Source organism: Pipistrellus kuhlii, unplaced genomic scaffold (assembly GCF_014108245.1).
Source record: "Pipistrellus kuhlii isolate mPipKuh1 unplaced genomic scaffold, mPipKuh1.p scaffold_m20_p_28, whole genome shotgun sequence".
Lineage (NCBI taxonomy): Eukaryota > Metazoa > Chordata > Mammalia > Chiroptera > Vespertilionidae > Pipistrellus > Pipistrellus kuhlii.
Window position 1 is genome coordinate 244373 of NW_023425527.1, and position 16803 is coordinate 261175.

The 16803-nt window shown below is 42.1% G+C and overlaps 1 protein-coding gene and 1 pseudogene across 2 annotated transcripts in view; one reads left to right on the plus strand and one right to left on the minus strand.

Moving 5' to 3' along the window:
- TEX14 (testis expressed 14, intercellular bridge forming factor) overlaps positions 1-15774 on the plus strand; it is a 65434-nt gene extending 49660 nt beyond the window's left edge. For both annotated transcript variants that reach the window (XM_036454183.2, XM_045587310.1), the window contains 8 exons: positions 384-480; positions 2844-2918; positions 6426-6503; positions 7277-7367; positions 10527-10619; positions 13244-13350; positions 14571-14622; positions 15343-15774. In XM_036454183.2, the coding sequence (XP_036310076.2) occupies positions 384-480; positions 2844-2918; positions 6426-6503; positions 7277-7367; positions 10527-10619; positions 13244-13350; positions 14571-14622; positions 15343-15379 (630 nt within the window). In that variant the 3' untranslated portion in view covers positions 15380-15774. The remainder of the gene's footprint in view (positions 1-383; positions 481-2843; positions 2919-6425; positions 6504-7276; positions 7368-10526; positions 10620-13243; positions 13351-14570; positions 14623-15342) is intronic.
- Positions 1255-1351, minus strand: LOC118728135 (annotated as a pseudogene).
- Positions 15775-16803: the final 1029 nt, after the last annotated feature.

The window sequence follows — 16803 nt, forward strand, 5'->3', positions numbered from 1 at the left end:
TGTCTCAGTCTGAAGTAGAGCAATAAAGAATTTTATGCTTTCACTCCTCAAACTGTTCATTGGGCAGGTTCTAAATACCAGGCTCCTTGCCCAGCCCACTTCAAGGTACCCAGATGTGAATATAAAAGGCATAGTCCCTGCCCTGAAGGAACTCACCACCTAGTGAGAAAGACTAACACAGAGGGAGTACTGAGTACTGCCCAGGCAAGAGGGGTAAGAAGACTTCCTGGAGGAGCTGGCATTTGAATGAATTTGACTCAATCAACAAGCAACTGGATTCTTCCACCAGTGATACACAGCCTTAACGTTGGAAATGGTTGAGCCGTAGGAGCCTTTTTAGCTCAATATATGTGTCAATGACCATGTTTATGTCTTACTTATAGAAAAGAACATCTCCATTTACTGGGGCTGGTTCCTCCAGAAGTGCTAAGGTGCCTGACACGTCATCCCATGCCATCCAGAAAAGGAGCCTGCCAAGAGGTACCCTGTTCAATATCAAAACACGAGTTTATGATAGGAAGGCGATTTACGGGAGCCATAGTCTCATCTTTGATGCTACATTTGATTTAAATAAAAATATTAGCTGAAACCAGTTTGGCTCAGTGGATAGAGTGTCAGCCTGAGGACTGAAGGGTCCCAGGTTCAATTCCCGTCAGGGGCATGCACCTTGGTTGCAGGCACATCCCCAGTGGGGTGTGTGCAGGGGGCAGCTGATCAATGGTTCTCTCTTACTGTTGTTTATGGCTTTCTTTCCCTCTCTTTTCCTCTCTGTAAAAACTCAATAAAATATATTTTAAAATATTATTTTCCCCCAATTATAAAAGTAAAACTCATTATAGAAAACTTGGAGAATAAAGAAAAGCTTAAAAAAGAAACACAATGAATTCTACCACCAGCACTATTTTAGCACAAATTTTTTCTATATTTTTAGAAATATACAAAAAGCATTTTTTAGCATAGTTGAGATTATATCTTACATCAGTTCTAACCAGCTTTTTTTCTTTGATGATATATTTTGAGGATTTCTTTTCTTCAGTAAAAATTATTTGTAAATATATTTAATGGCTGCATAGTAGTCCATTCTACATATGCTGCTTAACTATGTCCTTATGTTGAAGAACTGTCAAAAATCTGTATCAGCACTTTGGCTCCTTTCCTTGGAAAAGCTTGGAGGACAGTTCCAAAGCAAAGGTCTGGGTGTGTTAACAGCTCTTAGACAGGTGTGTTGCCTTTGCCACATTAATGTTTTTTTTTAAACATATGGAACACTTCACAAATTTATGCGTCATCCTTGTCCGGGGCCATGCTAATCTTCTCTGTATTGTTTCAGTTTTATTATTATTACTAGTATCCCTGTGCACAAATATGTACGTGAGCAGTTCGCTGCCACTTGCCTCAGCTGGCTGCCTTGCCCACTGCCACTCATGGCTCGCTGCCCTGCCCTCCTGCTGATCAGTCATTACATGTCATGGCGTAATGACCATTTGCATATTACCTCTTTATTATATAATAAAGGATTATTATTATTACTAGAAGCCTGATGCATGAAGATTCGTACAAGAATGGGCCTTCCTTCCTTTGGCTGCTGGCACTGCCTTCCCTCCAGCTGGAGCCACCTTCCCACGAGGCTCAGAGCAGCTGGGGCAGGCTGGGGCGGTGCAAAATGCCTGTGTCATCGCCATGGCGTGTCCTGCCCCTGGCTGTTCAGCCCCTGTGCATGCAAATTAACCCACCATATTTGTTGGGTTAATTTGCATACTCACTCCTGATTAGCTGGTGGGCATCACAAAGGTATGTCAATATGCATCTTTCTCTTCTATTGATATTACCATAGTATAGATTTTTAATCCTCACTGAAGGATTATTTTTTCCATTGATTTTTAGATTTTTAGAAGGGAGAAGGAGAGATAGAGAGAAACACCAATGTGAGAGAGACATATCCATTGGTTGCCACTCACATGCCCAGAAGCCTGCAACTAAGGTTCATGCCCTTGACTGGAATCGAAACTGGGATTGGTCAATCCATAGGATGACACTCTATCCACTGAGCCAAACCAGCTAGGGGCTTATTGTTATTGTTTTTAATTTTTAAAGATTATAGAGAGGAAGAGAGAGAGAGAAACATCAACGAGTGAGAATCATTGATTGGCTGCCTCCTGCACACCCCACATTGGGGATCAGGTTCGATGCCCTGACCTCCTGGTTCATAGGTCAACGCTCAACTGAGATACGCTGGCCAGACTGTATCGTTTCAATTTTAGTATACATGCTGCCGAAGCGAGCAGTCACATTAATTTTAATGTCTTGCATCTTTGGTACAGCTCTTAGAATCTCCCTCTGGGGGATAAGGATTTTGTGGATTATGCTGAGAGGGTATGGTTAATGTTTTAATTGAGCACTTAGGGAAAGGCCCAAAGTATGATTGTTTCTATGTGCCCTGGCCTCATAATCTATAGAGAATTTTTTCTACTTTGTGTTTTGTTCCTTTTGACTGGTCCAGAGCCTCTCTCTCTATCCCATTATCAGCCCTGTTCTGGACTGTGCTCCCAGCCTCTCAGTAAGAATTTGTACTGCACCTACCCCAAATATCCTTGGCGAGTGAGGGGCACAGATTAAGCCAAACTGGGGTAGGGGTGATATAGGAAAGGATTTGGAGTAAAACGGGGAGTAAAGCCATTCACATATTTGGAGGTGTCTAGTAGGCCTGTAATTGTAAGAGGCCTTTTCCCTGCCTTAGTTTGTTTCACATTGGGAAATCCTAAATCAAACCCACGTGGGAGCCTAGAAAATCCACTTCAGGTCCAGGAGAGTGTTAAGTCATTTCCCCTTTTCTCTTTTTAAAGAACTAATAGAAGCCATCTCGCAGCATCACATTGACGAGCTACCACCTCCACCTCAGGAGCTACTTGATGAAATTGGTAAGGGATGCTCGAATGTCAGCGGCCCTGTTAGCCATGGTCACTGACCGCAATATGGTTTCTTGCCTTGGGAGTGCGCACCAGTGCAGAAGGCCCTATGCATGTACAGAATTCAGGAAGGGGCGGTTTTTAAATCAATGGACCTCAGATTACTACCGAAGCCTGGCCAGGATAACTGGCCTGTGTCGTCATTTTGTTTCTTATAGGGCCCATGGTTATGATTCTACTAGTAAGAGAAAATAGCAACATTCATGTGGTTTATTATGATGAACTTCTGTTATTATAGGAATTGTTATCTCTTTTCCTAACCAACCCAGCCATGCCTTGGAGGCCTGATGTCTGGCTACTGAACCCAAGACACCCCGTTCTTTTAGTTCAACCTTTAGTAGGAGGTATGGAAGGTATTGGCATTGTGGATGAATCACTTTCCTGAGGGCAGAGAAGTCAGTGGCACCAGACCTAATGTGACCAGAATTTTCCATTTCAGGAGGAGACTGAGCAATACCAGTTCAGTTATAATTGTAGCCGATTGGCCCGCCTTTCAAGGCTGAGTTGGTGCTGGACGTAAATGCTATAGCGACATTTGGGGCATGTGGTTTGCTTCCCCAGAAAAGACCAGACTGATCTCTTCTTGACAGCCTGGCCCACCAGCCTCTCACCCTCAGAGGACACATCTTGTGAGACCTCTGATGGTTCAATTCTTAGAATGAGGCCTCTAGAAATTTTCCTGAGGGACACCTCTTGGTACTCAGGATCTCAGAGGTTTTGTGTCTCTGGATACAGGAAGAGGAAGGTGAATGAGGCCTTACCTGGTCTAACTCAACCGAAAGCTACCTTCTATGCTGTCACAAGCCCCAGCCCCATTGGCCTGATGAACTTGAGTGGAGTCAGTCAGAGCTGCTAGAATCTGCCTTAAAGTCTTCTTCTGTAGTCATAGGCCCTTCTTGCCTCACTGCACCCCTCCCCTGATGCCACAGGGTCATACAGGTCACAGGATCTTGGGGCCACTCTCTCATGGCACCACCCCCACGTTCCTGCTCTGGAACGCGCTAGGGAGTCCTTGCAAAGTTTTCTTCTCCAGTTGCTCTCTTTAAATATATATGTATTAATTTCAGAGAAAAAGGGAGAGGGAGAAAGATAGAAACATCCATGATGAGAGAGAATCATTGATCAGCTGCCTCCTGCACATCCCACTGGGGATCAAGCCCTCAACCCGGGTATGTGCCCCAACCAGGAATTGACCTGTGACCTCCTGGTTCATAGGTCAATGCTCAACCACTGAGCAACACCAGCTTGGCCAATTAGCTCCTTTTTTTTTTTTTTGTCTTTTTGTTAAACCTCACCCTAGGATATTGATTTTTTACAGAGAGGAGGAGAGAGGGATAGAGAGCTAGAAACGTCGATGAGAGAGAAACATCAACCAGCTGCCTCTTGCACACCCCCTACCGGGGATGTGCCTGCAACCAATGTACATGCCCTTGACCGGAATCGAACCTGAGACCTTTCAGTCCACAGACCGACGCTCTACCACTGAGCCAAACCGGTTTCAGCCCTAGGATATATATATATATTTTAAATATATTTTATTGATTTTGTACAGAGAGGAAGGGAGAGAGATAGAGAGTTAGAAACATCGATGAGAGAGAGTCATGGATCAGCTGCCTCTTGCACACCCCCTACTGGGGATATGCCTGCAACCAAGGTACATGCCCTTGACTGGAATCGAACCCGGGACCCTTCAGTCCCCAAGCCGACGCTCTATCCATTGAGCCAAACCGGTCTCAGCCCTAGGATATTTTTTTTATTGATCTTTCAGAGAGAGTGGGAGAGAGAGGAAAAGACAGAAACATCAATATGAGGAAAACCCATTGGTTGGTTGCCTCCTGCATGAGGCCCAACCAGGGCCTAGGCCAGGGAGGATCCTGCAACCAAGGTACGTGCCCTTGACTGGAATTGAATCCTGGACCCCTTGGTGTCCAGGTCGATGCTCTATCCACTGAGCCAAACTGGATAGGGCGTGTTCTTCTTAATACACTAGAACTGCTGCTTGTGAGTAAATAGAGGTCACCACACACCCTACAGGGTGTCATCTGTGCCTTGGTCCTGGCATACGCAGTACTTGTAGGCTCCTTAGCCGTTTGACTTGAGTGAAACTTTCCTCTGGATTCTGCTGTCTTCTCTCAGTCACCACGCAGAGCCCCCTGTTTCAGCAGCTGTCACCAGGTCTCTTCTCGGGCTCCAGCCTCGTGGCACTGCTGTGTCCCAGGGCATCTGTGCAGCCCTCCCTCGTGTTGCTCACAGGACTGATCTGGGCCAGGTTTCTAGGTGATGTCTGTACTTTGAGACGGGTCAGTAATTTTCCAGAAAGATAAAGGCAGAGGGCATTTGGGTAGTTTCTCCTAATAATGGGTGCTCTCAGCTGGTTATATACATCATCACTCTGTTGTTCCCCCTCAGGGGTGACCAGAAGCTGATACCTCCAAAGCCCTGGGCTTCTAGCAAGGGCCTAAAGGGGAGGTGCTTTAGAGTCCTAGGGGATCCTTAAGATCAACAAGGGACTACTTTAATAAGGATAAAATAAACTTTTTATTTCAAATTACATTGGATGATCTTGTGGGGCCCCATGATGCCCAGAAGCTACCAGGTAGAGCCTGTAACTGACGTGCAGGAAGGGGAGACCTGTTTCTGCACACAGCAGGGCGGTGTGGCGGGCGAGCCCTGGCTCCTGTCCGTGCTGCCTCCCAGCTGTCTCTGCTCTGCTCTGGAAGCACCTGGAGGAGACCAAGCACCTAACAGATGCCAGGCAGTGTGCTGAGCTTAGCAGATGCTTGTCTTGATCTAGTGAGCAATTTCGGAACTAGAAATTATATTCTTTGCTTTCTGTCTTTCCTCTTCACTAGGTAAAAATATGAAATATAGTCCAATAGAGATAGGGTAAATTATGGGTTGCTCTGATGCTGTTACAAACTGTTTGAGAGACTAGAAAATGGAGATTAAGAGCATAAACCTTAGAGCTAGACTGCCTGGGTTTAAATTCCATTTCCTTCTCTTACTCTCTGTGATTCTAGGTAAATTCCTCCTTCACCTTTTTTTTTTTTTACTTCCATTTCCACATCTGTTAAACAGGAATAACAATGTGATCAATCTCATAGGGTTGTTGTGAGAATTAACTGTGAGCATTGATCTTGACTTCGTGGTAGTTAGAAGCCGTACCTGCCACATAGGGCTCTAGAAATCTTTCCTATCATCATCGGTTTTATTTTTACTGTTGTATGGGATTGAAAGTCAAGCAGTGGTATCCAGAATCACCTGGGTAAACTACATATTGCTGAACCCACCCGAGTTTCTGATTCAGTGGGTCTGGAATGAGGCCCAGAATTTGCATATCTAACAAGTTCTCAGGTAAACTGGCTGGTCTGAGGACCACCCACTGAAAACCGCTGCCCTAGAGAATGGTGTGACATGCAAAGGAAGAAATAAGTTGCCTTCGGCTTTTGTATTGGACAGAGCACTTGAAGAGGCAGCAGACCTCATCCCCAGTGCTAGATGAGGACACAGCAGATCCTCTGGGCGTCCCTGCAAATGGTAAGCCAACTACCCAGATGTTCCTCATCAGGTTCTTGCTGTGGTGCTGCCCTTGGCAGTACAGTGGTACATTTGGGAGAGAGTGAGGCATAACCACCTTGATTCTGACTCCACTGCTTTTGTATGGCAAACTGTTTAAAACCTCAGTCATCCTTACCTGTAAAATGGGGATGATAATTCCTACTCCATGATGTACATAATAGTTTCATACACAGTGCCTGGTACATTATAAGACACTGAACAAATGTTAGTTCCCTTCCCTTCATAGGACTGCTGACAGGATGGAGCGAGATGGCATTTGTAAAATGCCTGGCATACATAAAAGGGCACTACCCTTTCCCTCCCAAATATTTTCCCTGAAGCTCCAACCTAGAAACATCTAGCAACTGAGAACAGGGTGGTCCTCAAGAAAATCTGTGCGATTTGTTTTCAGGGTCTCTTCCTTCCTCTTATGTTCCTTTCTTTCCTCTGCTCCCTCTGTCTCTCAGCCCTGGCACAGGCAGCGTTTCCTGTAGCTTCACCTGGCACTGCAGAGCTCCTAAGACCCCTGCGGCAGCCGCTGTGAAACAGGCTCCCTGCAGGCTGCCACCTGGCACCTGCTCTCCTGGGGAAGCAGGACCTAGTGCTTAGCAGACTACAGGGGCCACCGATTAGCCCTAAGGGTTTTTTTTTTTTTATTTTTTTAAAGCACTCCATTTTAAGGCAGTCTTTGTGAATTATTATTATTATTTTTTTGTTGTTCAAATAAAGTGAAGTTCTTCAACTGTTTTTAGATCGAAGTTATTTAGAAGAACAAGAAACAAAAGAAGATAGCAGTGTGATTTGGACCCAAGAAACTCAGGGTCTAGAAGAAGACACAGAGAGGTAACATACAACGCTGGACTTTTGAAAGGATTTAAAATACTGTATTAGTTTTTGTTCTGCTGTTGACAAATAAGAAGAAGGGGGGAGGGAGATAATCTTTTTTCATACTATCCCAGTTGCCCCTATTCCTAAAATGTTAAAAAAAAATTTAAATTGTCATAGAATACACATAACATAAAATGTTTAAGTTCACTAATGTTAATTATATTCACATTGTTTTGCAACCAATCTCCAGAACTTTTCCATGTTGCAAAACTGAAACTCTATACCCGTTAAACAACTCCCCATATCCCTCTCCCCTCAGTTCCTAGCAACCACCATTCCGCTTTCTGCTTGTATGAGTCTTACTACTTTTGATGACCTTATATAAGTGAAGTGATACAGTACTTGTCTTTTTGTAACTAATTTATTTCATTTAGCATAATGTTCTCAAGATCCATTCATGTCACATGTGTCAGAATTTTCTTACTTTTTAAGGCTTAATTCCATTGTACTAGTATGTTTATGTGTATGTGTATCGGATTTTGTTTATTCTTTCATTTGTTAGTGGACACTGATTGCTTCAACCTTTTGACTATTGTGAATAGTGCTGCTATGAACATAGGTATACAAATATCTCTTGAAAGCATCCTGCTTTCAATTCTTTTGGACATATTCTGACGTGGGATTCTGGATCATATGATAAATCTATTTTTAATTTCTTTAGGAAATACCAGACTGTTTTCCACAGCAGCTGCACCATTTTACATTCCCACTGGCAGTGCACAAGGGTTTCAGTTTCTTCACATTCTTGCCAATACTTATTATTTTCTGAGTTGTTTTTTTAATAGTAGCCATCCTAAAGGATATGAGGTGATATCTCATTGTGGCTTTGATTTGCATTTTCCTTATCATTAGTGATGTTGAGTAGTTTTTCAAATGTGTTTGAAGTCTATTTGTATATGTTCTTTGGAGAAATATCTATTTGACTCCTTTGCCCATTTTTAATTAGAGGTATTTTTTTTTCTTGTCAAGTTTTTGTGTTTTTGTTTGTTTTTTTACTTCATTTTCGAGGCAAATACAGGTTTTGGCTTCTTTCAAGACATTTTATTTAAAGGCCTTGAAAGAGAATTGTTAGATCTTTCTAGCCAAATACAAGGAAATGGGGCAGTCACTTAGATAATTCAGTGTCAAAAACACAAGGTTGCCTTAAGAAACCTGATCCTCGCCCTGATTGAGAGCTCTTCTCTAACTTGTGTTGTAAAGTGAACCACTGCAGTTCATCTCCTTTGCCTCCTGACTTCTCTTGCCTTATCTTGTCATTCAGGGCAAGATAAGTAAGGCACTCTTTGGACACAAAATGGAGGAGTGTTGTTTTAATGTAATTAAAAAAAATAGAAATTAATACAAAAAATAATCCTGATGAAGAAAATATCTGAATTTAAAAGAAAGCCAGGATCTGAATCTGCCTTTGTACCACTTGCTTCATCCTAATCCTGGTCCTGTGGATCCTTAAGGTGGCCCTGCAGAATTCTTTCAGCTGCAATGATAGAAAACCCCACTATCGTGCTTAAGTGAGTTTATCTCACGTGACATGAGGCCCACAGGTTGGTAGTGCATCAAAGGATGGTTCTTTTGATCTTCCTGGTGTGCCATCTGCAGCAACACCATAGCATGCTCGTCTTTATTTTCAGGCTAGTCACCTCCTGGTTGCATAACCCCTGTCCACAGACCAGGCAGAGATAAGAGAGTGGACCAAAGGAATATTCTAGCTGACTTGATCCCTTTTTATTTGGGGAGCAAAATCTTTCTCAGAAGCCCTTCCCAGCAGATGCTCACTATATATCCTTGGCCAAATGGGATGCGTGACCATCTTCAGTTACAAGGGAGACTGGAATCTGAGCCTTTAACTTTTTAGCTGCTATAGAAGAAGGCAAGGGAGAAGAGTGGATAGCTTTTGGATAGTGAATCCTGTTTTCATCACACTCTTCAAAGGTAAAATCATTCTCTATAAGGAAGGAGAAGAGAGAGATCTGGAAGGGAAGGTCTGTGAATGGAGGAGGAGACAGAAGCCCGTGGGACCTTTGAGGAAGTGGGGAAAGGGTTTTGTGGGAGACAGAGGAGGAAAAGGGGAGGGAGATAAATATCTATTTTTAAGTTTCAAGAAATCTTTTGATCATAATGTATGATGTAACTCCACTCCCCCATATCCCAAATATCTCCAGTAATATCTGTGTCATTATTCAAGGCAAAAGAAGAGTAGTTCAAGAAGGTGGAGTTACATTAGATTATATAAAGTCACATGATCAAAAGCTAGCTGCTGTTATTGTTGTCTCTTCCTTTTCCAAAAGGGCTGGCTGTGCTGGACACAGATGCCCACAGATGCTCCGTCATCTCAGACCTCGGCACCAAGCCAGAGTGGAAGATATTTTTCAGATGGGTGGGACTTTACAGGCCTTCTGAAAACACACACTGCATCGTTTAGTCTCAGAAGCAGTTTAAAAAAAAAATTTTTATTGATTTTTCACAGAGAGGAATTGAGGGGGATAGATAGTTAGAAACATCGATGAGAGAGAATCATCGACCAGCTGCCTCCTGCACACCCCCACTGGGAATGTGCCCGCAACCAATGTACATGCCCTTGACCGGAATCAAACCTGGGACCTTTCAGTCCACAGACTGATGCTCCATCCACTGCGCCAAACCAGTTTCGGCTCAGAGACAGTTCTTAGTAAAAAAAAAAAAAAAAAAAAAAAAAAAACTTGTAGAAATGAAGGTACAGTTCTAGCATCAGGTGGAAATTGACTTAATGATAAGAAATGAGGGGAGGGGGTGTGGTGAGGCAATAGGGGAGACAATAAAGACACATATGTAATACCTTAATAATTCAATCAATAAAAAAAGAGTTGACAGTCTGGCATCAGACTTTAGATTAGAAGGTATTGATCTCATGGGTGCTGAAGCCTTTTGTCAAGAGGCTTTAAGGAGGATTTTGTGCACATTAAATTGCATCTAGGTGGCCTCTACAGCTCCACATACAGTCTCCGTGAGCTCTCATTTTTTTATATGTGTAATGAAAGCAGGAATTTGAAGGTCCTTTCGCACTAAGTGCTTTGGCTCCTTCTGGAGGGAGACAGGAAATGGCTGTTGTCTCAATTCTCTTCCCTTGCCATTTGCTAGAGCTCACTCCTCTCTCGATGAGGACCTGGAAAGATGGCTGCAGCCACCTGAGGACATCACAATGCTACAGGATCTCCCCAAGGGCTCTGCAAGGTGATTTACTGTTCTCCATGAAGGGATCATTTTCTTCTTTCTCTGGAAGGGGACTAGATTTTAGTTTTTAAAAAACATCTTGCCTTTTGAGGAATGAATGTCTAGTGATGGCATTACATTGCTGCAGATAAGCCAGCCCTGACTCCTTTCTGCCCATCCTCTTCCAAACACCCATAGTACTCAGGATACTGATTAACAGTTAGATATCAGTATAGGGAGAGGCCTCTAAGGTTGCTGTATCTTAGCCCTGTCACCTTCAACAGTTTCATCAGTTGTTTGAATTAAATAAAAAAGGCATGCTTATCAGATTTTTAGATAACACAAGCCTAAAATGAATACAAATGTGATAGATGATAGACTGTAGATTCAAAATGGTCTTATCAGGTAGAAATGCTAGATTTCTCTAAAGAGGAAGCTGAGCATTTGGATCCAAAAGTACAGAATGTGAGAGATCTGATCTAATGAGGAAATTTTTTTTTTTTTTTTTTAAATATATTTTATTGATTTTGTACAGAGAAGAAGGGAGAGAGATAGAGAGCTAGAAACATCGATGAGAGAGTCATCGACCAGCTGCCTCTTGCACACCCCCTACATGGGGTATGCCCGCAACCAAGGTACATGCCCTTGACCAGAATCGAACCCGGGACCTTTCAGTCCCCAAGCCGACGCTCTATCCATTGAGCCAAACCGGTCTCGGCTAATGAGGAATTTTTTATTGGAAGAGCCTGCTCACTGTAATTTCATTGAAAGTAGGAAGTGTGTCATTTATTTATTTATTTACAGAGAGAGAGAGAGAGAGAGAGAGAGAGAGAGAGAGAGAGAGAGAGAGAGAGAGATATGGAAGAAGGCATGGGCAGCAACTCTACGAGGCCTCAGTTTGATGCAGTTGCTAAAAAGGTCAATGAAAAATAAAAATTAAAAGGTCAGTACAGCATTAATGATGAGTAGACAGAAATGTATTGACCAGATGAAAGTAATGCCTCACACTGGCATGACACAGAGTAGGGCTCCTTTCTGGGCATCGCATTTTAAAAGGGACACTCACCGATAGAAGAGGATGGCCCCGGAACCGTCAGGTCTGGAAACCATGCCATCTGAGAACAGCTGAAGGAGCTGGGGAAGCTCGGCTTGAGAGGAGCAGATGGAGTGGAGAATTTGATAGTTCCCCTCAAATACCTGAAATAACGCAAAGTAGAGAGTCAACTTACTCATTTTTGTCCCAAAGGGCAGAGCTAGTGACGAGAAACTGCGGTGTACGGGGGTTTTATTCAGTAAAGCACAAACTTTCTCATAGCCATAGCTGTTTGGCAGAGAAAACAGATGCCTTCACACTTACTTTAACAACAGCTCCTCCCCCTCAAGCACAGGCTGGTGACAGTTTAGTTTCAGAGGCATTTGGACAGAGGTAGAAGCTAACCTGAAGTGGACAGTATCCTGTTAGTGATGAGATGTTAGGAGGAAAAAGTCCTTCTTACCTTACCGGGCTTTATTTTCTCTCTCATTTACATATTTGTTTTACCTATCTACCAAATGAAAACAGAAGAGAAATATCTGAACAGTGCCCATTTGGTTCAACAGCATCTGTAGTGTACCTGTCTCAATCCTAGCGTTATGCCCAGGGGGTGGGTGCAAAGGGATGGGACATCTCTGCCCTTAAGAGCTTATAGTTGAGTGGGAGAGAAGTTTTCTGCTTACTAGTCTGATAAACGGGGTCTTAATTTGCTAGATACTTTAATTAGATATTTCAATTCAGAGAGTTTCAGGAAATGAAGGTGAGGTAATGAAGTTCTTGTTGTAAAAGGACACCAATTGCCACATAAGTGAAATGACTTTTTTTCTTTTTTTAAATATATTTTATTGATTTTTTACAGAGAGAAAGGGAGAGAGACAGAGAGCTAGAAACATCAATGAGAGAGAAACACCGACCAGCTGCCTCCTGCACTGCCCCCCGCCCCCCCATACACACACCGGGGATGTGCTCCCAACCAATGTACATGCCCTTGGCCGGAATCGAACCTGGGACCTTTCAGTCCGCAGGCCGACACTCTATCCACTGAGCCAAACCGGTTTCTGCTGAAATGGCTTTTTTCTTTGGGACAATATAGCCTAGTGATTGAGAGCAGAATCTGAGACAGACCAGCGTAAGAGCTTACTAGGCATGTAATTTAACTTTTTTTTTTTTTTTTAAAGTATTGATTTTTTACAGAGAGGAAGGGAGAGGGATAGAAAGTTAGAAACATCGATGAGAGAGGAACATTGATCTGCCTCCTGCACACCCCTCACTTGGGATGTACCCACAACCAAGGTACATGCCCTTGACCGGAATCGAACTCAGGACCCTTGAGTCCGCAGGCTGACGCTCTATCCACTGAACCAAACTGATTTTGGCATGTAATTTAACTTTTGTGCCTCATTTTCCTTATCACTTAATGAGGATGGTAGTGAAAACTACCTTATATAGTTGTGATGAGAATTGAGTTAATAAATATTATAGCCCTTGAATGGAATGCCTGGCCTATAGGGAACATTCCATTAGTGCTAGCTATTATTGTTTCCTTGGAGTAAGTCCTGCTCCCCTGGTTATTGTGAATATGTTTTGATATGGAAAATCATTGTTATTGAAGGGAGACAAATGCCAAGGATCAAGAAGTTGGTGAAAAGAAGAGGAAAGTGGAAGAAGGCATGAAGCCAGACAGGACATCAGAGAGCGTTGTAGGGGCTTCTAAAGAAGGTATGTATGAATGAATAATCATTTACAGTGTAGCTGGGAATCCATGGGCTTTGATGAACATCAAAGTTACTTAGAAATGTTTTTCAGATGCTATACATACTTCTCATACACATTTTCCCTGTAGTTCAGCCCAGATGTCTGTTAATTGCTAATCATGTCTTCATCACAAAGCAGTAACAACATCCAATTTCATGTCTAAAGCAAGCCTTCGGCCAGTCTCATCATCTTTATCTTGCACATTGTCTGGAAAGATGTTTTGCTTCTAACTGTCTAGTACCTTCAGAAGAGTTCTAAATTTAGCTCACACACAGACTGCAGAATCCAATAAGAAATCATATAATACATCATGTAATTTAAATGGAGTCTACAAGTAATGTGAAAGGTAATTAACCTTAATATCAAAACAGTTTGATAGAGCTTTAAAATGCCATTCACAAATGATGCCTGCCTATATTTAAGTTCCTTCTACTCAGGAAGTTAGAGACATTAACTCTTTCAGATCAGGTATCCCTTCCATTCTTCTCCAGTCCATTCGCATTCTCCTGCTCTCCCTGCTCTGCTTTGTGCCCCAGGATGCTGACCGTGCACCTCCTGGGATTCCTGCCAGCTGTCTTCCTGTTGGCCAGTGGGAGGCACCAGCATATCAGAGGGCAGGAGAGCAGTTGGGGTATTACTTCCCCTGCTTGTCTAATCCACCTCATCTCTGCCTAGAAGTGGTGTCCCTCCACAAACATAGCCCATTCTTCCCAGTTCCAACTCTCACTGGGTTCCAGTAACCATCCTGCTCTACCGCCACCCTCCAGTTCTTTCAGACTTAGGAGTGATAATGGCTTCCCACTGCTGCTAGTCACTGGATGCCTTGCCATCCCTTGTTTGCTTCCTCAACTCTGACTGCATCTCTGTAAGTAATCACCTCATTGAAGGACCAGGTTTCCTTCAGGACTCTGACTGGGACAAGCCCAGAGTGTGTGAGCATTAAGCTAGTATTCAATTTACTGAGAATATAATACAGAGGCTTTATGAATTAGCATCATAGTGTCCATAGCTATGACAGGGAACTGCAAAAATGTTAGAAGAGGAAACCAGTGAACTGCTGTTAGGAAGAATCTCGGTAAAACAGTTCACCTTAGAGAGAATACTAATGTGACTTCTGAATACCCAGTACCCTTTGACCTAGCAAGTAATCAGGTTATTTTTTTTCTCTCCTATATTTCATCAAGAGGAACTGAAACCTTGTTTTTGGAAGCGACTGAGTTGGTCAGAACCATCCAGGTAATGAGATACCAGATGTTTGTAGGTCAACGTTCATTATTTCTAAACAACCTGGGTAGACTTTAAACATTTATCAGCATCTTAATAAACATTAGTGACAAAGACTTGAATTCAAAGTTGTTCAATTTTTAAAGCATTAATGTTTATGCTTAAAACATAAGGTAAAATGAACACTAACTTTGGTGAAGTAATCAGTAGAGTTAGCAGAACAGGTTTAGATGAAGGGAGTCCAGAAGATGCTGCTATCAATTGCTTGGCAGTCATTTTGCATTTCCAGCATACCCTAGTTGAGCATGTCTACTTTGATGATAAAAATCATGTTATTAACCAATGTTACTCCAGTAAATTTTTAAAAAAACATATTTTAGTGATTTCAGAGAGAAAGGGAGAGGGAGAGAGAAATAGCAACATCAATGATAAGATAGAACCACTGATTGGCTGCTTCCCATACCCCCTAACCCCACCAGGGTTCAAGTCCACAACCAGGGCATGTGCCCTGACTGGGAATTAAACCATGACCTCCTGGTTCATAGTTCAATGCTCATCCACTGAGCCATGCTGGCCGGGTCAATAAATTTAATACAGTTTTTTAAATTAAAAGAAATAAAAATTCATTTCCCTTAAATTCAGTTGAATAGAAAGAGGCTGGTTTTTATTATTTTTAATGTACACAACAACTCAAAACTCCCTTTTTTTTGTTTTTAAAAAACGCACACACAGGATAATCGTACTGGATCAGAGTGATTTGTCAGACTGACCGGAACCCGATAATAGATGGACTCCTAGTCCGAGTTTGAGCACCTGCTTGTGAGCTACCTTCTCCAGGGTCTGCTTCAGTGACCATTAGAGTAATGGATCCCTAACTCACGCTTTGTTCAGCTGCCTCAATAGTCAGCAAGACTTGGTCCTGTCTGTTTATAGCACATGTAACCATTTGTTTTTTGTTTCTGTTTTCCAGAGATATATTTTGAGCTTTTATTTTAGCACAGCAGTTGTAATAATTTGTTTTCAGTTAGATGTCTGAAAAGTGAAAGGGAGTGTTATTGACTGTAAAAATCACTCATTGTGTTCAGAATGGCTTTGGTTTTGTTGACATAGATTTTTGAAAACTTGTACTTCTGTTATGTAATAAAATGTTTACTTTTAACAGCAGTTGGCTTTTAAGCTGTGTAAGATGTGTTTAATTATTGGGAGAGAAACCACCACAACAGACAGGAAGAAGAAAAATTATCTCTGTTTTCAGATTATATGAGCTTATATGTAGAAAACCCTAAGTATTCCACAAAAAAACCCATTCGACTAAATGAGTTCAGCAAAGTGGCAGGATACAAAGGCAATACACAAAAATCAGTTGCATTTTTATGAACAATGAACAATCTGAAAGGAAAGTACAAAAACAACATTTACAAAGCATCCAAAAATAATAAAATACTTACTAATTTTAACCAAAAAGATGAAACATTTATACTATGAAAACTACAAAACATTGCTGGAAGAAATTAAAGATAACATAAATGAAAACACATCCCATATTTATATAATGGAAGACTTAATAATTTTAAAGAAATATTGATTTTTTACAGAGAGGAAGGGAGAGGGATAGAGAGCTAGAAACATCGATGAGAGAGAAACATAGACCAGCTGCCTCCTGCACACCCCCTACTGGGGATGTGCCCATAACCAGTGTACAGGCCCTTGACCGGAATCGAACCTGGGATCTTTCAGTCCGCAGACCAACACTATCCACTGAGCCAAACCGGTTTCGGCAAGACTTAATATTTTTAAAATGTCAGAACTGCCCAAAGTGATCTACAGATTCAATATCAAAATCCCAATCCTAAAATTCCTGTGAAAGTTCAGTGGACCCTGGATAGCCAAAATAATCTTGCAAAGGAAGAACAAAAATGGAGGACTCACACTTCCTGGTATCAAAGCTATAGTAATCAAAACAATGCGATATTGGCATAAAGACAGACCTGTAGATATACACAATAGAATGGAAAATCCAGAAATAACCCTTTCACCTATGGCCAAATGATTTTTGACAAGGGTACCAAGACTTTGGGGAAAGGACCATCTTTTAAACAAATGGTGCTGGAAAACTGGGTATCTACATGCAAAATAATGAATTTGGACCTTTATCTAACACCATGTACAAAAATTAACTCAAGCCGAAACCGG